Source organism: Taudactylus pleione, unplaced genomic scaffold, assembly GCF_031769625.1.
Source record: "Taudactylus pleione unplaced genomic scaffold, aTauple2 ptg001032l, whole genome shotgun sequence".
Classification (NCBI taxonomy): Eukaryota; Metazoa; Chordata; class Amphibia; order Anura; family Myobatrachidae; genus Taudactylus; species Taudactylus pleione.
Window position 1 is genome coordinate 12,257,495 of NW_028285433.1, and position 14,250 is coordinate 12,271,744.

General features: G+C 39.9%; 1 protein-coding gene across 1 annotated transcript in view; it reads right to left on the reverse strand.

Moving 5' to 3' along the window:
- Nucleotides 1-6,837: 6,837 nt before the first annotated feature.
- Nucleotides 6,838-14,250, reverse strand: part of PIGG (phosphatidylinositol glycan anchor biosynthesis class G (EMM blood group)) — a 46,163-nt gene continuing 38,750 nt past the window's right edge. Inside the window, exon 13 of the mRNA XM_088461310.1 lies at nt 6,838-7,404. Within this exon, the coding sequence (XP_088317436.1) occupies nt 7,179-7,404 (226 nt within the window). The 3' untranslated portion in view covers nt 6,838-7,178. The remainder of the gene's footprint in view (nt 7,405-14,250) is intronic.

The following is a 14,250-nucleotide window of genomic DNA, read 5'->3' on the forward strand; positions in this document are numbered from 1 at the left end:
GGATTCAAACAGTTTTAGGTCCATATTTACTACAAGCCGCATTTCAAATGCAGTTATAGTGTGATATTTTAGCCTAAATTAGCATTGTGAATTTAGGAAATATCACAGGAATGTATGAAGATTCTCAAGCAGGGACAGAGCTTACTCTGGGGTCTATTTAAGCCTTTGATGGAGATAAAGTACCAACCAGCTCCTCTCATTTTTCAAACAGCCTTTGACATGGCAGTTAGGCGCTGGTTGGTTGGTACTTTATCTCCATCCAAGGCTTAGTAAATAGGCCCCTGAGTGTCCCTGCAAATCCACTTCACACACTTCTCACCAAAAAATACAGTGAGGTGTCCGCGCATGTGCCAGCAGCTCACCATCCCCTTCCCCCTCCCTCCAAGAACACGATCGCCCACCTCCCTTCCATTGTGATCACTGCCCCCCCTGATTAGTGATCGGTGCTCCGGTGAGGTCCTCTTGGACTCCAGTCAGCTGGTTTCCAGGCTCCTGCACCATGATTCTGGTCACTTGCTCTATGCATCAGCTGACCGGGGTCACAGTGCAGGAAGCCGGAAACCAGCTGACCAGAGTCCCAGAGGACCTCACCAGAGCATCGATCACCGGTCCGTGGATGCATCTTTTCCATCAAGTTGTAAACAGAAGGTTTAAGCATTTACAATATTACAGTAGAAAAAAAATCCCTATACACACACCATTTTGTAAATGCAAAATTCACAGCCCCAAGTATTTTAGTATATTATATTTTATGAAGTTTAAATGGTTATATTCCAGTCAACGTAGCCAAATTAAAAATAGTACTATATAGCCACATATTTGCAAAGAGTATATTGTGAATGGATTTGTTAGTTTAGGACTCTTACGGGGCTGAAATTCACAGTTGCAAATTGCATCACACCTTATTTTTTCCTATTTAAAATGTTAGTGAGTGCAACTAAATTTACAAGTAACAATTCAAAAAAAAATACGGCTTTGTGCACTCTAAATTGGATGCAAATTGTCTCTTGCATTATTTTGAACCTTATGATTTAATCTCTTTCTCCAAGGTAAAGTTTATATTATTCCAAAATGTTGCAATATATGGACAACATAGTCTTATTGCTAAATTCATATCTCAGGCTTCTTGTTACTGTAATATACAAGGATCATTAAATAAAGTAACAAGATCTCTCATCACGTAAATTTATTCAACTTGTATATATTAGTATAAATCAACAGTAGGGCTGTAGTTCAGATTATTTTTCCACATCATCCCCATACTTGTCTAAGCATTTGCTCCAATGCTACACCACGGCATCTATCTCAGCATAGAAGAAATCAGTGTCAAGCACCAGAAGCCAGGACATGACTGCTTGCTGAACCTCATCGTCGGTTGCGAATCTCCTTCCACCCAGGTGCTTCTTCAATGGTCCAAAGAGATGGAAGTCACTACAGGTCAGGGCTGTAGGGAGTTTGGTTCAGAATCTCCCAATGGTAGCGCGTTACAACTCATGCGTGCGGTTGGCTGAGTGTGGCCTGGCATTATTGTGCAGCAATATGTTGCCTGTTCGCAGCATCCCAGGTCGTTGTCAATAGATGAGCCGGTTGCCGAGGGCAATGTGTCACAATAGCAGACAACATTCACAGTAATTCCCTTGGTAAATAAATGAACAAGCACGTCCTAGTGGTCCCCCATGACTTTCTTTGCTGATAAAGTGGTTTTGAATTTCTTCTTTGAAGGTGGGGATGATGATCACATGCGCAAGTCAGCAACAGCGGCTCTGTCCCCTTCATATACTGGTGTCAGATGTGACAGGAACACAACTGGGGGTGTGGTTTCAGTAGGAGTACACAAACTAACACATTTATATTATTTATATATATATATATATATATATATATATATAAATAACGATAGCAGTGGCGGTGGCACTCACCCAATAAAAAGTACTACAATCAGGACATATATATACTCCCTGATGAAAATCTTTATTGATTGAAATGTTGGAGTGAACATTATAGGTTCTTTGTAACCTGATTGTAGTACTTTTTATTGGGCGAGTGCCACCACCACTGCTATCGTTCTGTACCTGTTACCTGCAGAGGGCACCCAACATAACAAGAAAGTGGAGGAGTGCCAAGCCATTGTTGCATGTATGTGTGTATATATATATATAATTAATATTAGATCCAGTCAGTCCACACTCAAGTCATCAAATAATTAGTGCTGGGGTAGCAATTAAAGCAGAGTATCCAAACTCCAAAACATATTTCCAATATAAATTGCACTCACCAGACTTTTCTATTCAGCAGCAAGGTCCTTTATTGGTTTTAAAAAAGAGCCATGGAGGGAATCAACTTTCAGTCCTCACTGGGACTTTTGTCAAGATACACTGGCATCCCAGCCCAACATCCCTTTAATACATCTATAGGTAATCAATTCACTAATTAATACAAAACACACCCCTCCCACATAGTTACAAAGAACTATCCCGCAGTTTGGGGGTAGTATTGTATATTATCGTCGATACATCGATGACGTGTTACTGATATGGAGGGGTACCTCTTATGCTCTCCAATTGATGGTGAACCATCTGAATATATTGGATACTCCAATCAGATTCATGATGGATTCGTACCCAGATTTTATTAATTTCTTGGATGTATTTGCGTCAGCCTTAATGATCGTAATTTATTGCTTTTTGAAGTTTGAGTGGCAGAAAATCAATAGGTTTTGTGAATTTTCAGATCATGTCTAAGCAGCCTTAATGGGACATGTGAAACCGTAAGGTTTTTTGTCTATGGAATTTCATAGCTTTTTTAAAATTTATTAACTATCAGGGTTTGGATGAGCAAACCGGGTTACTGCAGGGGAGAAGGGCAACAAAATGGTACACCAACAAAGGTGGAAGAGGGGACAGCACACAGGAAGTTGGTTTGGGAGGTGCAAAGTGTGATACGGCTGTAGGCATGTGGGGTAGCGGCAGCAGCGGAGGTGCAGAGCAGTGGCAGCGGTGTAGTGCAAAGGGGGCATCAGTGGGCGACAGAGGGCTCACTGGTAGTGCGTATACACCTGAGAAAATCAAATCAATAAATCACAGATGCACGAATGCAGCAGTGAGATCCATCTACGCATCTGTTAAAAATTGAATCTGTAAAAAAATAAATAATAAAAGCGTAGCTCCGCCCCCTAGAAGACAACCAGCACTGGGCCTTGGAGCCTCAGTACTGGTTGTGCTACATACAGGGGACAAACGACGTAGGGGTTCCCCGTATGAAGCACAACCAGCACCAGGCTTTTGAGAACCAGTCCTGGTTGCCAAAATACGAGGGGCAAATGACGTAGGGGTCCCCCGTATTTAGCGCAACCAGCACCGGGCTCTGAGTCGGTCCTGGTCCTGGAAATACAGGGGGGGGGGGCTGAGGGGGAGAAATGCATAGGGCCCTCCTGTATTTCCCAGAACCAGCACCGGACCCTTTCTAGCAGGGGGTGATGCCACAGCCAGGGGAGACCTTTCACCGTGCCCCCCAAATGAAGCATCAGCCCTGACTGCTAGTCAGCCCAGGCCAGGGATCCCAGGGGAGTTGGGGACACCCCCATTAAAGGGGACCACCTCTCCAGGGCACCCCTACATTATTTGTCCCCTGTATTTAGCACAAGTACTGGGGCTGGTTGGTTTTTTGGGGAGTGGGCCACGCCAGTTTTTTACACAGTATTTATTTTTAAACACAGAAGCACAGACGGGTCTCACTGACCCATTCGTGCTTCTGTGTTTGTTTTTTTTTAAACACAAATACAGGTATCACGGATCCCGGCCGCAGCCAATGCCCGCTAGCCCCTACCCGCTCTCCCCCGCATCCCGGCAGCAGCAAACATTGGCTTCCTGCCCCCCAGTCCCGGCCCCCACTACCGCCCACAAACGACCGCCATCTTGCTGCACCCAAGTGAAGCCACTATGACTACACCTGCTGGGAGGCTCCTACTGAGGCTTCGCAACAAGTTGAAAAGTCCTATCTCTACAATGGCGCATTCTTGAGGTAACAGTTTAAAAACTGTAACTTTCTAATTTACCTGAAACCCAAAAGCACGTACCCTGGCACAATAGCTACCTAATAAAACAAACCCCAAGTCTAAATTCCACCCCTACCCTGTTTTGCCTTCCCAAAAATCCCCCATAGACTATAGCAGAAAAGGGTTTCTAATTGAGAATGTCAGAAAAATGTGACAGTTGGAGCTTTAGATTACTCCCAAATCCTCATTTTTTTATGTGTATGCCCTGAAATTTGGCATGCAGCACCCAGTGACAGTTCTACCCGCCCCTACCAAATTTCAGATCCATAACTCTTATAGCTTTTGAGGTGTAGCTCCTTGAACACCCAGCCCCCCCCCTCCGGAATTCTCTATGGAGAAATCAGTTTTTTTAGATGCAGCCTTAATATAAGGGCACGACTGTGTATGTATAATATATATATATATATATATATATACACACACACATACATACATACATACATACATACATACACACACACACACAGATTCCTCGGACCGGCACTCACTCTTCAAAAAAGCAACTGCTCCGATGCCTTCCGTACCCAAAAGATATAGTAACCAAATAAACGACGGCACTCTGAGACTTAGTATAGAAGTAAAAAAAGTTGTATTTATCCTACATCCAACGTTTCAGGATCAGTGCGTCCCTTTGTCATAATATATACAGTCAGGTGCATAAATATTGGGACATTGACAGAATTTTCATATTTTGGCCTCTATTCACCACCACAATGGCTTTGAAATTAAACAATCAAGATGTGATTTAACTGCAGACTTTCAGATTTAATTTGAGGGTAATTACATCCAAATCAGGTGAACGGTGTAGGAATTAAAACAGTTTCTATATGTGCCTCCCACTTTTTAAGGGGCCAAAAGTAATGGGACTATCAACTCAAAAGCTATTTCATGGACAGGTGTGGGCTATTCCCTCGTTATTTCATTATCAATTAAGCAGGTAAAAGGTCTGGAGTTGATTCTAGGTGTGACATTTGCATTTGGAATCAGTTGCTGTCGACTCTCAATATGAGATCCAAAGAGCTGTTACTATCAGTGAAGCAAGCCATCATTAGGCTGAAAAATCAAAACAAACCCATCAGAGAGATAGCAAAAACATTAGGTGTGGCCAAATCAACTGTTTGGAACATTCTTAAAAAGAAAGAACGCACCAGAGAGCTCAGCAACACCAAAAGACCCGGAAGACCACGGAAAACAACTGTGGTGGATGACAGAAGAATTATATACCCTGGTGAAGAAAAACCCCTTCACAACAGTTGGCCAAATCAAGAACACTCTCCAGGAGGTAGGTGTATATGTGTGAAAGTCAAAAATCAAGAGAAGACTTCACAAGAGTGAATATAGAGGGTTCACCACAAGATGTAAACCATTGGTGAGCCTCAAAAACAGGAAGACCTTCTAAAAAAGCCATTACAGTTCTGGAACAGCATCCTATGGACAGATGAAACAAAGATCAACTTGTACCAGAGTGATGGGAAGAGAAGAATATGGAGAAGGAAAGGAACTGCTCATGATCCAAAACATACCACCTCATCAGTGAAGCATGGTGGTGGTAGTGTCATAGCGTGGGCATGTATGGCTGCCAATGGAACTGGTTCCCTTGTATTTATTGATGATGTGACTGCTGACAAAAGCAGCAGAATGAATTCTGAAGTATTTCGGGCAATATCATATGCTCATATTCAGCCAAATGCTTCAGAACTCATTGGACGGCGCTTCACAGTGCAGATGGACAATGACCTGAAGCATACTGCAAAAGCAACTAAAGAGTTTTTTAAGGCTAAAAAGTGGAATGTTATGCAATGGCCAAGTCAATCCCCTGACCTGAATCCGATAGAGCATGCATTTCACTTGATGGGGAAAATGCCCCAAGAACAAGCAGGAACTGAAGACCTTTGCAGTAGAGGGCTGGCAGAGCATCACCAGGGATGAATCCCGGCGTCTAGTGATGTCTATGCGTTCCAGACTTCAGGCTGTAATTGCCTGCAAAGGATTTACAACAAAGTATTAAAAAGTGAAAGTTTGATTTAGGATTGTTTAGTTTGTCCCATTACTTTTGTCCCCTTAAAAAGTGGGAGGCACATATAGAAACCGTTGTAATTCCTACACCGTTCAGCTGATTTGGATGTAATTACCCTCAAATTAAATCTGAAAGTCTGCAGTTAAAGCACATCTTGTTTGTTTCATTTCAAAGCCATTGTGGTGGTGAATAGAGGCCAACATATGAAAATTCTGTCAATGTCCCAATATTTATGCACCTGACTGTGTGTGTGTATATATATATATATATATATATATATATATATAATATATATAAATATATATATAAAACCAGAATCACATGTTTCATGTTTTTTTTTAAATAAAATGAAAGTGAGTATTAATTCAGCGTTAGTCACTTTTGTTGTCAGCTCTGTGTCCATTATCACCATCTGTAAGTAACTGCAATTCAGGTCCCTCCAGGGAGAGACAATTGCGCCTTTTCTCAGCAGCTATTCAACATGCCCAGACACACACCTAGTGTACTATGGCCGTGTCATCGCACCCTGCCAAACCCACAACCAGGCCATCTAGTCGTACAGGGTGGCAAGTCCAGGTTGAATGTCAAAGACACGCAATGCGCACTAATAAACAGTGCAAGTTATGGCTGAGAACCTGCGATTTGCACTTCTGTTCACCTCTGAATAAGGCCCCATATATGTCTGAGCTGTGGATTACCTTTTTCTTAAAAAATGTAATTGAAATATGAAACCATGCTATTCATTGAAAGAAGTTACTTTGTTGGATTGTCTTTAATGCTTTCATCTGAAAGATGCATACAAAAACAAAGGTGTAACTTCATTTACATGCCTCCTACTAGTTACAGCACAGTACCTTAAAGTCCCAACAATCAAACAATAAGAGGAAAGAAATAGCCGATAGGTTCGCTTCAGATGTGATCACATTGAGTTCCACCGGGACGGCTTATTAAATAAATGTACAAAAATATAAAGGAGTAGCTGAATAATAAACAACTAAAATATATAAAGTCCATATACAGATTTGTTAGAAAAATAATACAACCCCAAACTATTTACAGGTAAATCAGCTTCTTTTATATTATGTTCATTTAGTCATTTTACACCAGTCAGATGTAACTTTTTGCTACTTGGTTCTTATCAACAGCAGCGAACATGAGACAAACTCCGGCTGAGATGAACAGATGTATCACTTCATAGAGTAACTTAGGAGAAAACACACTCCAAATAAACAAGTGGTAACGAAGAGCGGTGACCAGAAGGATGTAAACGGTGACAGGAAGGGAGCAGATGATTGCGTAGCAGTAACAACCGTGAGCTATAGAAGTTGCAGCCCTGTAAAAGAATGCAAATGTACATTAGTGTGAGCACTCCCACAGCCGCTGGTACGTAACAAGATATTGTGCTTTCCAAAGTTCTGCAGAAGACAAATCCAGGACACATAAGTACATAGTATAATGAATATACGCTCAATATTGCAGTTTACAAACAGTTTTATTATGATTATTATTGCATGAAGCTTCTGCTATTTAGCGTTTGAGAGAGACTATAATGCTACATTGTTATTGTTATCTTATTTCATAGACTGAAGTAGAAACCCCTATTACATAAAATTGCATTCAATATTTAAAGTGTAAAGGTGCATGCACAACGATTTTTTTGAACGATTATCGTTGAAAAAATCGTTCACTTTCTGAGTGAAAACGATGAACGATTATCATTCACGTTTGTAGTTCAGTCAGACTGGCCTCAACGATTTTCATGAAGTTAATTTGCAAAAATCGTTTGTAGTTCAAAAAAATCATTCATTACATTTAGTTAATGAACAATTTTAGTAAACGATTTTCGTTCATTTTTCCCTTGAAAAAATTAATGAAAATTGTTTACTAAAATCGTTCATTTACTAAATCGTTGTGTGTGTATGCAGCTTTATGATTACATATAAACAAATGAATAATGAAGAATTGCTAATAAAGGACTTGCGAGCTAGGATATAAAAATTGTATATCAGCAATTTATTCTGATTAAAAAGCTCAATATAAAAAAAAATGCAACTTTGAGGAAAAAAGCACCATATATGTAACCATGTACATACTCATGAATCAGTCCATAAAGGAGCCCAGTGACTCCTCTGAATGTTAATGGATTGGGGATGATAGTACACTGATAGTTCCCTTTGGCTCCGCCCACAGCTTAATCAGAGCGCTGATGGAGAAACATGTCAGGTGCCTTCACTTCCTTTCGCATGCTATGGGGATTGCACCTATTTTATAATCATCTGCTCCATACGCTCCCCAGCTGCAGTACGGGACACCGCAATTCACAAGGATTCCTGGTGACCTATACAACTCTGTAAAGAATCAACTCGCTAATTGGGACTCGTCATAGTCAACCCTGGTAATATCCCTTCAATTCATAAGCTGGAGTTTGCTTCATGCGGTGTATTATCAGCCCCAATCCATTAACATTCAGAAGAGGCACTGGGATCCTTTATGGACTGGTGGACTGATTCAGGAGTATGTATATGGTTACATATATGGTGTTTTTTCCTCAAAGTTGCATTTTATATATTGTTGTGCTTTTTAATCTTAATTTCTTTTTTTTTTAATATTTTATTGTTAGGAAAACAACATATTGTGATACAAATATATCTTAAGTTATCTTCAGCTTTATAAACACAGTGCAGAAAAACATCCAACAAAATAATTAAAATATTTGCAGTATGTAAATCCAGATATAAATTATATAAATTATAATTGCGCACACAAGAAACAGTTACATATAATGTTACATATACAGTTACAATTACAATTACCATTATCATTACCATAAACAGGCCAGCTACAGTTATAGTGCGAGTCAAAATTATAGTCAAAATCAAGATCAAAAGGGAGGACCATTATCAAGTACTTCCAAGTCAAACCATGACGTTAGTTGGACGCATTTCCGTAAGGAATCCTTAAGTGATGTGGATAAAGTTTGAATATAAGGCAACCAAGTGCCAAAAAACTTTTCAGTAAAATTTTCTTTATTGGTGGACGTCTCTGTCCAGCCTATGGTAAACAGAAATATGATTCTAGGATGTAATAATGTAAGGGTAGGTGGGTTAGTCTCAATCCATTTTGAGAGAATGGTCTTTTTTGCAGCTACAGTCAATTTGGTCAGAAGTACTTTATTTCCTTTTGTCAAACCCTGTGAGTGTGTGTTTGTGGATATATTCCAGAAAACCCAATCTTTAGAGATCACAAAAGCAATTTTAGAACCTCTTTAATATAGCTATTAAGTTCACCCCAGAAAACCTGTACACGTGGACAATCCCACAGGCAATGTACTATATCGGCGTCAGGTGCTGAACATTTATAACAATTGGCATTAGGTGCATCTCCAATAATGTATTTCAATTTGGGGGTGTAGTATGCTCTGTGTAAAATTTTGAGATGCATTTCATTATAAGAGACTGATCCCAATTGTTCATTTTAAGACATGAAAGAGCAATAGTCTCTATGGGGATTTGCGGGAAGACCTCCTTCCATTTTGCAAGTGTTGTGTAGTGCTTAACTCTAAATTAATAAGAGGTCGGCAACAAGAATATATAAAGGAAGTAGAGAAAGGTCCCTGTGGTTTGCGACGCAACGCACCATCCAGACACCAATTTAGATCAGCTTCTAAAAGTCCACGCAACATGGTTTGAATATAACTCATTGCCTGCAAATAAGGAAATAGAGGGATAATAATGGAGGGAAATTTCTCCTGCATTTGAGAGCGAGTGAGAGGTTGGAGTGTTTGGTCGTGTAAAAATTGATAAATATATTGAATGCCACTGGTATGCCAGCGTTGAAATTGGGCTGAATTGCCAGGTGAAAAAGATGGGTTACCCCATAATGGTAAAAATAGTGAGGACTGTTTGGATAAGTGGGATTGTGATCTAATAACTCGCCATGCTATGCATGTTGTATTTATTAACATGTTTTCTTTAGCTGTGGGAGATAAACTAAGAGGAAGGGTGTGTAAAAGAGACACCAAATTATGGTGTGGAGTAAATGCCTGCTCCATAGAGTACGTGATATAAATGTTATGACCTCCAATCCAGTTCATTGCTATTGGATAATTAGCGGCCAGGGCATATTGTCTGAGACACGGTAGATTTACCCCTCCTAAATGTGTCTGTTGTTGCAACTTAAACAGTGAAATTCTGGGGCGTTTTCCTGCCCATATGAATTTTTGTAGGGCCTGATTAAAAAGTTTAAGGTCTCTCTTATCTGGGATAATTGGTAACATTTGGAGAATGTAAAGAAATTTGGGGAAAGTGATCATTTTATAAAGATGACATCTGCCTATATAGGACAGTGGGAGATGGGCCCATTTATTAAAAACTATGCATGTTTTTAACAATAGTGGGGTGTGATTAATGCATATAATTGAGAAGGGTGTGAAGGAACATTGACGCCTAAGTGATGTATTTATCTGCCACTTAAAGGAAAAGGAGTTTCCCCATCCCGCTCTAGCCTCCCCAAAAAAGGCCAAGGCCTCAGTTTTAGCATAATTCATTTTAAAACCCGCTATTTCCTCGAACACTTGCAAGATTTGTAGGAGGAGCGGTATAGCATCCCTGGGGTTAGCGAAATACAATAAAAGATCAGCAGCAAAGACCGAAAATTGAATCTCCTATTTTGCCAAGAGGAAAATGTCCCGCCAGCCCCCTTCCCTTTCAAAATGGCGTAGTAGGGGGATCTAGGGCCAAATTAAAAAGTAGTGGTCAGAGCGGGCAACCTTGTCTCGCACCTCGAAAATGGTCAGGTGTGTAAAGAATTTATTGTCAAAAAGGCTTTTGGATCCTGATAAAGTGTTTTGAATATGTGAATTAAATCGGGGCCAAATCTTTGGAAATTAAATATATAGATTAAATGAGACCAGGATACTCTGACGAATGCTTTGTCAGCGTCACAAATCACCACAATATGTTTTTTCCTTTTCTCCGCATGTGACTGGTACATTGTCGCTAAGACAGTGCGGATATTTTGAGTAGAGTGACGTCCTTTAATAAAGCCTGTTTGAGCCGGATGTAATAATTTAGGGAGCAGTAATTGTAGACGCTGGGCCATAATCTTGGAAAATAATTTCAGGTCCTGATTGAGCAGAGAAATTGGGCGATATGAGGAGACCAGGGCAGGATCTTTATTAGGTTTTGGAAGAACGATGATGCGTGCCGTATTAAATGTAGGTGGTGCCGAGTTCCCATTAAGTATTGAATTATATAATACTGAAAGATGAGGAGTGACCTGTGGTGTGAGTATTTTATAATATGCCGCTGATAGCCCGTCAGGGCCTGGAGCTTTACCAGTGGGTAAAGATTTTATAATCGAGGTAATCTCTTGCTCTGTTATAGGTGTAAAAAAAAAATAAAGACTCTCCCTATCTAATGATGTGAGTTTAGTTAATCCTGCCTGATTTAAGAACTCCATTCCCTTATCTGGATCATCCATAGGTGCCTGGTATAACATTTCATAGTACTGTAAGAATGCTTCGGCTATTTTATCAGGCACCCAAGTGGATTCAGAGTGGGTTAAGTTAATTAAAGAAATAGGTTTAGATGACGTATAAGATTTTACCATTCTTGCTAAGAGCTTTCCAGAACGGTTCCCCCAACGAAAGTATTTGTTCTTTTGAAAATTAAGGTTAGTTTGGGCTTGTACCAAACATAACAGGTCATATAAAGCCTTAGCATCCCTATATATCTTGGATTGAGAATCAGAAGGATCCTGCAACAGTTTAGCATAAGCTGTGGCTACCGAAGTACTGGCCTGCTGGAACCTTTGCTTGAGAGATTTTCTTTTATGTGAGACATAGGCCATCACATGGCCCCTCATGACTGGTTTAGAGGCTTGCCAGAGAAGATTGATATCTTGTTTATGGATTAGATTGTCATCTATGTAATTTTGAAAGTGACCTATTAATTGTTGTTTAAAGTCCTCCGAGGAGGAAAGATAGTCTGGAAAACGCCAATTATGTGAAAAGAGAGTAGGGGATTGTAAACGGAGAGAAAACCATACTGGAGCATGGTCAGATATCAGGATATCCACTATCTCGGAGTCTAGCACTCTGTGTAGCAAGGACTCAAGAGATCAACCAATAATCCAATCTTGAAAACGAGTTATGTGGATGGGAAAAGAAAGTATATTCTCTGGACACAAGATGTAAGTGGCGCCAACGGTCTTTCAATTGGAATGTGTCTATAAGTAGCGATAGGGTGGATGGTGTACCCCGTCTAGTCCCACCCCCCCCCTGAGTTACCTGAGGAATCTACAGCAGGTTCCATAGTCACATTAAGATCGCCCCCTAATATTAGAGCTCCTTCTGCCCAAACTTGTAAGTTAGAGTATATGTCAGAAAAGAAGGATGTATTAGGACCAGGGGGGAGCACAGATACACGCAAAAGTACATGTGTCACCCTCTATGCGTATTTTCAGAAATAGAAATCTACCATTTGGGTCAGCCTTTTCATCTAGTATCTCATAAATAATACATTTGCTAAATGATATAATCACCCCTCTGGTTTTAGTAGTAAAAGATGCACTTTTAAATTCCTTTACCCAATTATCCCTAAGAATATTTGAATCTCCTTGCTTCCAATGGGATTCCTGCAAAAATACCACATCTGGTGAAAAACGTTTTAAATGGCGCAATATTTTCTTCCTTTTTATAGGGTTATTTAGCCCTTCAACATAATCTTAATTCTTAACAGAATAAATTGCTCATATCAATTTTTATATCCTAGCCTGCAAGTCCTTTATTAGCAATTCTTCATTATTCATTTATTTATATGTAACAATTACCTTATCCATTAGTGCTGTGTTTCCCAACTTAATTCTTTACAAGTATATAGATCTCTATGAAATCAATAGGAGGTACCGACACCCCTCCTGCTGACTAATAGGAGTATATTTACGAAAGTGCAGGTTTTTAGAAGTAAAGATGTTGCCAATGGCAACCAGATTCTACTTAACATTTAGCTAGCACCTTCTAGAAGATAAGAGCTAGAATCTGATTAGTTGCTACGGGCATGTCGAAGCTGGATTGGTGGCTGAGACGGAATCAGCGTAAAAATTAGCGTGCGCGATACCATCTTGCGAATGGCAGCTGGACTCCATTTTAGAAACAAGAATCTGCAAGACGTTATTTTGCGACCAGCGCCATTTTAAGTTACAACTCACGAGCTAAGTACAGATGGCAATGTTTTTGATAATCTTTTTAGAAGCCATGACAGGCCCATTCTGGGGACAACCTTGCATAGAGAAATACCAAAACAACTAGAAAAACAGCCTCCTGAGAAAAGTAAATAGAATAGACAATACACCAGAATACTGTGAGTGTTTTACATACAAATTGGGAATCCCTGTATATTGACAAGTATAGTTGTGGCAATTGTAATATAACCCAGACATTGATCTACACAATTGAATTTGTCTGAATCCTAAACAGGTTTTAGTGTCACTCCCAGACAGAATGGCCCCATATATTATATATATATATATATATATATATATATATTAAATCCATCATAAATAGAATCTCATGCACAAACACTGCACACTACGCACAGTTGCGCTGCTAACATGACGCTCAGTAGTGAATGCACAATATCCTGCATGCGAATGCTGTTTATTAGCTGCATGCGTGCACATCTGCCCCAAATCAGATAAACCTAACTAGCGTCTTTCCTCATATCCCTAATACTTACATAATGCACACTCACATAAAAGGTTCCATAGCTATAAAGTAAAAGATCCAAGTTTTATTCATTTATTACAAATGCTGTGAAATAAAGACTATTTGGTATCTAAGGTTTAATACGTGATAAGTAAGCCGTGTTTGATAGTATACTGATCCGCACTCTCAACAGCTTCCCGGTATCATCGGTGTGAAGATTGCAACATGCATTCTCAACTTATGGACCGTAGAGATATAAAGCACCAAAATGTATTTTGTGAAACCAACAGTCTAGATTTGCATGAGGTGGGAAAACGAAGGCAACAAGCTGTTAGAGGCTGGACTGTGGCCATTTGAATCAACCTGTTAAGTGCCTTGTAACAAAAGCACCGTAAAGGAGAGCCAATGGAATCGCAACAAGAGCTCTCTTTTGTTCATCTTATTTCTGGCGGGGTATCAATATGTGTGCTCTGA